General features: G+C 40.8%; 1 protein-coding gene across 1 annotated transcript in view; it reads right to left on the bottom strand.

The window, feature by feature from the left end:
* Positions 1-793: 793 nt before the first annotated feature.
* SLC19A3 (solute carrier family 19 member 3) overlaps positions 794-11,075 on the bottom strand; it is a 14,040-nt gene continuing 3,758 nt past the window's right edge. Inside the window, exons 3-5 of the mRNA XM_019503611.1 lie at positions 7,435-7,627; positions 4,360-4,501; positions 794-1,002 (exon numbers count right to left, since the gene is read on the bottom strand). Of these exons, the coding sequence (XP_019359156.1) occupies positions 817-1,002; positions 4,360-4,501; positions 7,435-7,627 (521 nt within the window). The 3' untranslated portion in view covers positions 794-816. The remainder of the gene's footprint in view (positions 1,003-4,359; positions 4,502-7,434; positions 7,628-11,075) is intronic.

Here is an 11,075-nt window from a genome sequence, read left to right as displayed (position 1 = left end):
AGCCCCATCCCTTGACAGGTGCCCCACCTCCTGGTTGCCATCTCCTAACCTCTGACCTTTGCCACCAGAAGTCCTTCCCCTTGCCCACAGAAGTACTTCTTTTGGGAAGGGGGTTTGCCATCATGGAACCAAAAAAATCCAAACAAACTATATACTAAAATCAAACACTGATGACAATAACATATTTTAATTTTATTTTTTAAAAATATTTTGGTCCTAATTTGTGTGTTTCTGTTGCATATATAGAGGTGATTGCATAATAGCTCAAAATTAATTCTTACTCTTGTATATTGCGGGGGATGTGGGGGGGTGGGGGCAGGTGCGTGGGTGGGGGCTGTGGGAGTGTGCATGGATGTGTGTGTATGTGGAGTGTGAGGGACAGTATGGGGGTATATGTAGATGTGGGTGGGTAGGTATAAGGGGTGTGTTTGTGGGGATGTGTGTTAGGTATGGGGTTTGTGGGGTGTGTGGAGGGGGAGGGTAGCTGGGAGTGTGTGGGGGTGGCTGTGTGGTATGCATGGGTGGGTGTGGGTACATGTGGGGTGTGTGTGTATGCATAACAGTGAGCAGGGATATGTGTGTGGGGGTGCATGGGGAGGGGAGGGTATAGGTGGGTGCAGTGTTTGTGGAGTGCGCAGTTGTGTGTGAAAATCTGGCCCGATGTAACTTAACACAACACTTTTGCTTGGAGTAAATTTAACAGGTGCCATATACCCATTGGTAAGTAATGATCTTTTTCTCATTGCTATCTCCAATTGACTTCAATTAGAGTCTTGCAAGCAGAACTTGACCTGGAAGATGTGCCTGTCTGGTAAGTTATAGTCGTGTTGTATAGCCGCTGATAATATGTTCTTTAGATCCATATTCCATCATGTTCTGACCTCCAGGTTCTCTGGAAATGCACAGTATTTTCTTTCTGCGTTTGATTGAAACAATTGTGCAAATGCTTCTGATCAAGAAAATCCCAGCTATGACTGCAAAGTAGCTGCCATAAATTAGAAACTAAAGTAAAAAAGTACAATTAGTGAAATCTGTACAGTATTAGGGAAGCAAATCTTTTCTGATCATTAAAATATATTGATATCACAATTGTGTCCCTCCCTATTTTCCAAGTAGAACCTTAATTGGAATTAAGCATTATCATTTGAGTAGCTTGCCAGATGTCAGGGGATCTTTTGCAGCTACCATAGTGATTCCTGTTCCATTCTCCTATTTATCCCTAGCACTGTAAAAGGACTGAAGGAAACTTTTAATCTCAAATGATTCCAGGCGCTGGAATGGCTCACTAGGATCTAGACCCACTTTGTAAATAAGAGCAACCATCAGAGCTGCTACTTTATGTTGCAAATGAATGTCATGGGATGGGGTCCTCAGGGATGGCTGTAATACCCCTAGGTCCCCTTGACTGTGTCAGTCCAGCCCAATGGGCACCCTCTTTCTTGCTTGCCACGTCTTTGCTCGTAATTATAATATAGGGAGGCTGCCCTTGATCTTATTGTCTGGACATGGTCCTGCTGGACCCCCCTGAACCTCATGAGTTCTCGGATCCTGTTTTGGATCCCACTCAAAATGGGTGCCTCCTGGAACACCCTCAGCCTTATGGGCTACATGCATGGCTCCAAAACTGCCCCTTTACCATGCCCCAAGCCTCACAGATGTCATATTCTACGCCCCAAGCCTCACAGATGAAATATTCTAAATAACAGCCAACATGGCTTTGATGCAGGCAGGTCATGCCTGACCACCCTAATCTCCTGTGGTCATGCTGGAAGACAGGCTGATTTGGACAGGCTTGTAAAGTGGGCGGATCTTAACCTGATGAAATTTAATGCCGAGAAATGTAAAGGGCTCCATCTGGGGAGAAATAACCCACAAGATACTTATAGACTTGGTGGTGCTACATTAGCCAACACCACAACTGAAAGAGACCTGGGGATCACAGCTGACCATAAAATGAACATGAGCCACCAGTGTGATGCTATAGCTGGCAAAGTGAACAACACTCTGGCATACACCAACTGATGCATCACAAGCAACACTAAGGATGTCATCCTCCTGCTCTACTCAACAGGGGTGAGGCTGCAGCTGGAATACTGCCTCCAGTTCTGGGTGCTGCAGTTCAAGAGGGATGTGGAGGAGCTGGAAAGAGTCCATAGGAGGGCCACATGAATGACTAGAAGTCTGGAGAACAGACCACGCAAGGAGAGGCTGATGGACTTGGGACTGTTCTGCCTGGAGAAGAGAAGACTCAGAGGGGACTTGGTGGCAGCCTTTAAGTATATAAAGGGTGTACATCAGGGGCTATGAAAACACCTGTTCATGAAGGCACCCCAGGGGAAGACTAGGAATAATGGTCATAAACTGATAGAGGATCGCTTCAGACTAGACATTAGGAAAAAACTTCTTTATGGTTCATGTGTCCGGAGTCTGGAATAGACTCCCCCCAAAGGTGGTACAGTCACCTTCCCTGGGAATCTTTAAAAGACAACTGGATGCACAACTCACTGGAGTAATCTGACCTCAGCAATCTTTCCAGCCTTGAGCAGGGGGGCTGGACCTGATGATCTCTGAAGTCCCTTCCAGCCCCTAACTACTATGAATCTATAAACAGAGATTTTTTTGTTTTTCCCATGGAAAACTAGGATCCCTGATGATAAGGTATCACTTCCAACCATGTTCATTTGAATCTCAGTTGCTGAAACTGTAAAACAAGAACATATCTTCAAACATCTGTTGATTTACACTGAGAATTCCCTTGCTTATGTCAAAATTATACCCTGTTTCCTTTCCTCCCAGGGTACACAGATCAGCAACTGTACTGTACTGAATCGTATAGTCTCATTTTGGGATGTGAAAGAGGAAATGAGCAGTCTCATTGCCTTGCAGGATGCACACAGATCAAGAAGCAAAATTTTTGCTGCTCTTGATTAGAAAAAGGGTGGGTTGGGTTTTACTATAATGAAAAATAATTAACTGTAAAGTAATACTTTACAGGAACATGGAGAATCAGTTAAATATTTGAGATTCCATCTTTGCCTCTACTTCAGTAGCTGATCCTACAAACTGTTACATGAACAAGACACCATTTTGGAAATGTCTGTTTTTCATTTCTCCACCTTTCATTATCAGTACATTGTTGTTTCCCTTTTAAATGCACAGCAGTTACATGACATGTACATGCTCACAGGCAGTATCAGCAAAAATCACTTATACTTAGAGTGCTATAATTCTACTCCCTTCATGAGCAATGCCTTTAGTTCAGACCAGGGTTTGCCTACCCCTGTGCTCGTAACTTTGTCATGCACCAAAATAGCTGAGACACCCTATCAATTTTCTCATGTCACTTTTCTGGTGGTTCTCCCTACTTCCTCCTTCTTCCTCTAAGATGCTGGTACTTCCTTCCTTATTCTCTGTGAACCAGAAACCATTGTATTCATGACATTTTCAAAGAGTAAAAATAGTTTATGAAGGTATAGCTGGAGTGTCAATTTCTGTCGAAACTGAACAAAATTTCACTAGGGGCAGGAATGGGTTAGTTGCTTAGTGTATATCCTTACTAGATAGCTAAATTTCTTTATTACCACCCCCCTTGGTAAAGAGTAGTAGTAATAACCAAATGGGGGAAAGTAAGACAAAATTTCAGTAATTTGACTTAAGCTACAGAACAGGTCTCTCTGAGCTGGAATTGGAATGCAATAGCATTCCTTATTCCTAGTTTTGTCGGGTTTGTTTTTTAAATTAATCCACGCTGCCTCAGTGCTGCTGAACTGTCAGCACACCTCATGCTCAGAGTTGGGCTTGATTTCTTAGCAGGAAGAGTTAATTTACTGTATTTACTCCAGTTGAAGATGACCCTGATTTATAAGACGACCCCCAATGATTACATTTTATATATGAGAAATGTATAAATTTGTTATAAGTTTTCAAGTATAGAATCTAATTATTGGAGATTTGCCTTGAATTTGTCCCCCTCCCACTGCTACTGCAGCAAAAATAAATCTGGGGGGTCAGGTAACCCCACTCTTGACTAGAACTGGGTGTTCTTGTCATGAGTCCTGGGATGCACCAAAAATGTATGTGCAGATGAGGTGCAGGACAACCTAGTCCAGCTTCACCTTATGGAGGGCAGTACCACAATCATGTGTATCAGGCTGAGAGAGGGGGTGACTGGGATTCTGGGTGAACTGGTTGAGGCCCCATTTCATGATGCTTGACAGACATTTAAGGCTGGTAAAGAAACAGGAATAATTGGAAATGGTAAAGAAAGGCACAGCTCAGCTGTGAGAATGAAGAGGAAGTAAAAATGCATGGAGAATATAGTGGTTTACCATGTAAATGTAAGGTGAAAATACCACTTACCTGAGTAACTATATCCAGTCCCAGACCTCTTGCATCAACAACAACAACAGTTAGAGTAGTCTGAATCACCAGTGCGATAAGGTTGTTGAATCCAAACATCAAAGCATAACGTTCCATGCTTAGATTGATAGCAATCTGAAATCTTGTATTATACTTATTAGTTAGTTCAACTTCAACAAGCATAAAAATTGTAGCTTGTCATGTTGTTGATTAAGGGCAGTGTTAACATGTAAGGTTTGTCAAATTAGGGATGAGGTGTAATTTTACAGCCTCCTGGATAACAATTTAATAGGGAGCATATGGTAGAGAAAGTATTCAACCCATGCCAGTACCTTGGAAGTAATAAATCAAGTCTGATTACTGAGCCAAATGCTGGACCTTGTGTCCCAGGATCAGAAGAATTAATTCTCTGGGCTCTGAGAGACAGTCATAGTCAGTTTTTGTTCTATGGTTTGACTATGGGATAATTTTTCTTTTGAAAAGATGTTAATGTTTTCTTGTAAATTGTATCTTTTTGGTTTTCTCATCAGAAAATGTACTAGTTCCTTTTGCAGTGCATTTCATGCGGATTTTTATTAGATCTCTGAAGTCTTTGGGCTTGTGTACACATGCCTCTAGAACTGGTTAAACTATTTGTGGTGCATAGAGCAACATATTTTTAAATATCTTGAGATTAATTATTTGTAATGAACAAATTCAAGAGTAATCTGATTGAGTCATGGATGGTTCACAAACATGGGCCAAATTCCATAGACTATTATTTCCATAAGTTCATAGTGCATTCAACATTCAGGAGTTGGATTTTAGATTTAATCACTTAAGTTGCCTCATGGATGAGCTATTAGTGAAAACAGGGGCCATTCCTGAAGAAATCCATGGGATATTATGTCTTTGAGGCGAGCAGTGTCTGGAGAAGAATAAATCATGACTGGGGACTTTTCAGTAAATTTACTGTTTTCTGTTCCCTTTGCACAAGACCTGAGTATTAGATTTGACTACGTATATGGATCCCAGATTTTAAAATGGCTGGATTTCTTCCTGGTTAAAGAAGATTTGTTTGCTGTTCAGCAGGTCCCACATTGGTCAGGGACAGACATTACAGTATAAATGATCAGAAACCTGTCTATGCCCATAACAGAACAGAAGTTCAGCACATGTAGATTTGTTTAAAAATGGTGCAGCCCAGCCTAAGATTTGCACCTCACACCAAAGGGAGAATGTGTATTCTGTTCAGTACTGATCTAAGCTGTGCCACTTAAAGAAAACCATGAATTTAGATTGATTCCACCCTGAATTTTTTGAATGCCTGTACCTAGCCATTAAGTATTTGCCTCTAATACATGTGTGCATTTAATCTACCCAGTGTGACTGGTTTTGATATGATTGGCTGGTATGTGTATGATTGCCTGTTTGTGCACAGCCACCTGTGCTGGATGAATAGAAGGACCTTTCCACACATGTATGAACAACCCTGAATGTTCACAGAAAAGAAAACAAAACATGGGATTAGGATGAATTGTGAAGCAGATTTACCAAACTTTTTTGTTAATTTTATTTTCCCACTACTTACCCAGGCTAAAAATAAGATCAGTTCAGCTGAAGCATTTAGTTGAAACAAAATATTTTGAAGTAACTGAAATGTTTTAGTCTCCTTTTTATATAAACCAGCTTTTTTAAATGAAAAGGCTGTTTTAAACTGAAAAACCTTTAAGGAAAGTATTGACATGGGATGTTTAAAAAAATTGTGAAATGTTTCTTCAATTTTTTTTCCTGAAATGGCATTTGATAGACTCCATCCCTTTCCTGTAAATGTTTTTGGCTTTGAATCAGGATTTTCTAATGCAAAAATGTTTTGTAGGAAAGTTCCGAACCAGCTATAGAGAATATGCCTTATTGGTGAGAAACTCTGCAACTCCATAATGAGGCACAAAGCTGCTTCATTAGGATACAACTGCTAGCATTTTCTTTCTTTAATTTTGTTGGCAATTTGCTTTGGTTTTTTGTTTCTTTGTTTGTTTTGCTTGACAGTGGAAAGATGGAGGTCCAGGGTTTGTATACAATTGAGTTAATTTTTAATTTTTCTTTTGGCTTTCAGATATAAGGAAAGAACTGAAATCCACTAAGAGGCTTTTCCTTCTCAGAAAAAAATGAGGACGTAGTCATAATATTTTTACCAACACCTATTTTCTTTACAGTATGGTCAGAGTTCCTCTTATTGCTTTAAACAGAAGTGTTGATAATGGCAAAGGCTCACTAAACATTTGCTTACAATGCTCATTACTATAGAAACAGCTGAGTTCAAACCTCCAGGCAGCCAACAGTTTCTCTTGCATCATATTGTGCCAGCTGCTGAGAGTGTGCTGTACTTCTTCCTCAAACATGTTAAAACTAATTTAAGAACATATTTCACAAAGTTGCTACTGACAGCCATCTGGGTAAGAAGCTGAATTGTGCAAGGCTTAGGCAGCTGTCATCTCTATACTAAAGCTTTAAAAATATAGCAATAGCATAAAAATCCATTAGAATTCACTGATTCTTTCCTTTACACACACAAGTGCACATTTTTAATATTTGTCAGCCTGCTTTTTAAAGAACATATATGTTTGTACCAGTTTACTGCCCCCCCCCCCCGAGGATGGGGGAGTATTTAGGTATAGCAGTAGGCTTATTTAGGAGACCTAAATCCATTCCATCCCTTCTGTATCTCAAATATAGATTATAGCAATAAATAGCCTGAACCAGACCAAATAAAGATGGCAATTAAAACTTCTAGTTGAAATCCTCAAAGCTTTTCTATTTATATTGAAATGTTATATCTTATTCCTTCTGTAGGAGCCACTGGCAGGTGGTCTCTTTCAGTCCTCTTGTCTGTATTTGACATTGTCCTGGGTAGCTGGCATCTTCTGAATATTTCATACTACTCTAACAACCCACTGATTTGAAAAGAGAGTAGTGTATTGATCTCATTCAGGATGAGCATAATCTGTAATTGATCTAAGAATAGGCTTTATTTCTCTTAATCTAAGGTTTTATTGTTTGAGAATTTGGTATAGAATAAAATAGTGATGTACTTACGTTGCTATTGTTATGAGGAGCATGTAACATGCTTTGAAAACTAGGTAGCCAGCATAGCATGCCCAGATATTGGCAGTAAAATGCATGAGAAACAGAGAACCAGCATTCACTGCAGAGAAGATCCCCAAGGCTAGCTCTCCTGAAAGATCCCAGTTTATTTTCACATATCCTACTCCCAAGGATGTTACTGAACCTAGAGAAAAGATAAGAACATTTGAATAGTGACTGTTCTACCGTTAAATGGCAATACCTACAGATCTCATATTGGATAATATTTCCAGTCCTTCCTTTTTCGCGTCCTTATCAAGGTATTCAGCAGAATTTGCAGATTCATTGGAATCTGACAGGCTATGCTGTGAGTGCTTCTGCTGTGGCATTGAACTTGCAACATCTGGGCTGTTAACCTTCTGGCTTAGTGTCCACACTACCCCAGGCCCCATTATTTTCAGCTGAAAATACAGTAGTTTAATTCATGCAAAAGATGAGTCATTTTGGGATGCACGTTAACATTCTTGCCATATTTTTCTTAATAACAAATGATGGATACAGTTATACTTGGGCTCTTTGGGGGACTCTTTAGCCACTGTGTTCTGCTTATGGGTTCCAAAATTTGTCAGTCTGCTTTGGGTGGCTTTAGCTCAGTCTGAGTCCTAAAACAAATCCTGATGAATTTGCCAAGTCTATGGGGTTCTCTCAGCATTGCTAGTCTATTTTCATTGATTTTGACATTGATTTGGTCTTGACTATCTAGTGTGATAATAAATATTGATAATTTGGGAGGGAAATCACAAACCCATATACAATAGCATTCCTAGAGAATGGGCAGTTTCCTGTGGTTTTCCTGGACAGTTCTCCACAGCAATCCATGTGTGAACTTGCACGTCCTTGTAAGATTTGGCATAAGGAATGGCTGTCAGAATGTCTAATGGACAAACCCATTAGAAGACTCTCTTGCCTTGTTTTATCATTTGAACCAGTGCAAAATGAATGGAAATTACTGCCAAATAAGCTTGGTAGCATTATACCAATCTGTTTTGCAGGTTGCTGTGCCATGGTACAAATAACTATGATCAATAACTACAAATAATTGCAGGACAGCAATACAAATAATTGTAGGATGGCAATAATTGCAGGATCATACCACTATTTTTTTAACTCCGTTGTCTCCAATGTCTCATACCAATTCCCCTAAAATGAAAGGGGAGAAATATTTTCTGGCCCCACATTTTTCACAAGACTATTTGGATTTAAAAGGGAATCTGATTAGAGTTTATAGTTGCTTATCATTCCATATAGTTACTCAATATTGCAGCCATTATTTATAGCATGATGAAGCAGACAGACTATTCACAGGAGAAAGCAAGGTATGGATATCACAAGAAATTCTTAATCTGCTCTTTGTCCTAATAGGCTGCCACTTCAAAACTGAGGCTTAAACTGATGCAATTTTTAATCAAGGATGCTTCAAAACTTGAAAATTACATTTGAAATCTAATTGATTTTCCTCCCATTTTAATAACACAATCTTGTATATAAACTGGAGTTTTATCACGAGAAGAAAGCTTCCCAATGTGCATATACGCCATATATAATAGAAGGACTGCTAACTTTTTTTAATGTGATCCATATCCTGTTATGGAGTGTCCACAGAAACTTCCTTTTTCATTCATGAATGGATAACATCCCAGTAGCAACTGCATCAATGCAGACATGGAAAGCAGTTGCAAATCAGCCATGCATTTTTTAATTCATTTAAGTGGAATTTAGTAGCAGGACACAGAGACTTTATGATGCTTAGGCTCCCTACAGACACTTGTTAAGTGCTGCATAGGACACAGAGGATCTCCAGACCACAGTTGGGAGCCCTTGTATTACCAGAATCAGTCGCGGTACTGTACTTCTCATGAACTGTTATTTCAACATACAACTCACTTTCTCCTTTTGTGCTACGGCTGGACACGCTGGACATAGACTTAACATGTTAGGATACAGGCGGTCCTTGACTTACATTTTGAGTTATGTTTTGTACTTATAATGTTTATAAATTTGACACCCTGTTTCAACTTCAGCAGGTCCTGATGATCTCCACCCCAGAGTGCTGAGGGAATTAGCAGAGGTCATTGTGGGACACCTGGCATGGCTTTATGAGCACTCGTGGTGCTCTGGTGATGTGCCAGAGGACTGGAAAAGGGCCAATGTGGTTCCCATTTTCAAAAAAGGGAGGAAGGAGGACCCAGAAAACTATAGGCCAGTCAGTTTTACCTCGGTCCTGGGTAAGCTTTTTGAGAGAATTATCCTGGTGCATGTCCATGAGGGGCCAGCAGGGGAGATTATGCTTAGGGGCAACCAACATGGGTTCATTAGAGGCATGTCCTGTCAGACCAACCTGGTGGCCTTCTATGACCAGGTCACAAAATCCTTGAACGTGGGTGTCGTGGTGGAGGTACTCTTTCTGGACTTTAGGAAGGCCTTTAACACTGTCTGTCACCCCATTCTCATTAAAAAACTAGGAGACTGTGGCGTCAACACCTACACAGTCAGATGGGTCACTAATTGGCTGGAGGGCTGCACCCAGAGAGTGGTGGTGGACAGGTCAATTTTGACCTGGAGGGATGTGGGCAGTGGGGTCCCCCAGGGCTCAGTCCTCGGGCCCTCTTGTCCCAGGAGTGACAAGAGATAACCGTCACAAGCTGGCGGAGGGTAGATTTAGGTTAGACATCAGGAGGCACTACTTCACGGTCAGGGCGGCTAGGATCTGGAACCAGCTTCCAAGAGAAGTGGTGCTGGCTCCTATCCTGGGGGTTTTTAAGAGGCAGCTGGATGAACACCTCGCCGGGGTCATTTGACCCCCGTACTCTTTCCTACCGTGGCAGGGGGTCGGACTTGATGATCTGCTCAGGTCCCTTCCAACCCTACTAACTATGAAACTATGAACTTTCTGACGTCAGTTTCAACTTTACAACACTTGATCTGACACGATGCCACACTAGTGAACAAGTTTACTACATTGTCTATGTTCCTGGAGAGCATCCATCTAAACTTGCTTGGACACTTTCTTTAAGAAAGCAGACAAGACTCCAGAAAAACCTGCAGCCAAGACGCCTGAGAAGACTCCAGCCAAGAGCCCTTCAAAAAGTCCAATAAAGTCACCCCAAATAAGTTTTTCCAAATCAATATGATTGCTATTTACAATATTAAGTGCATTGATGTAGCTATATTGTTCATCTATAATTGATTGAGTACAACATTCTGGGTTATTTTTGGTGAAAGTAGGGTATCAGGCCTTGGTTCAGGAACCAATTCCCATTTATAACATTGTTTCCTATGGGAAAAATGGTTCTGAGTTACAACGTTTTGACTTAAGAGACAGTTTTCAGAAACCAATTTTGTCATAAGTCCGAGGACTGCCTGTATATTTGAAATGCAAGTTCCTTTACCACTGGAAATTCTTTGATATCGTTTACTTACTCAGGAAAGTTGCTATTGCTTCCACAGCCCCATTGTATACTGCAGAGCTCTGGGAAGGTGCCCTGTGGTCCCATAACACCTGGACATAATTCAGGACCTGATAGAAGCCTGCAGTGGCTAATGCCCACCAGAGAGACCAGTAAAGAAGCCTCTTTGTGCCGTAGCACTCCTTC

The sequence above is a fragment of the Gavialis gangeticus genome, unplaced genomic scaffold (assembly GCF_001723915.1).
Source record: "Gavialis gangeticus isolate Ggan-Ray unplaced genomic scaffold, GavGan_comp1, whole genome shotgun sequence".
In the NCBI taxonomy this organism is placed as follows: domain Eukaryota; kingdom Metazoa; phylum Chordata; order Crocodylia; family Gavialidae; genus Gavialis; species Gavialis gangeticus.
The sequence above is the reverse complement of the archived record's forward strand: the minus strand, read 5'-3'. Positions and strand labels throughout refer to the sequence as shown.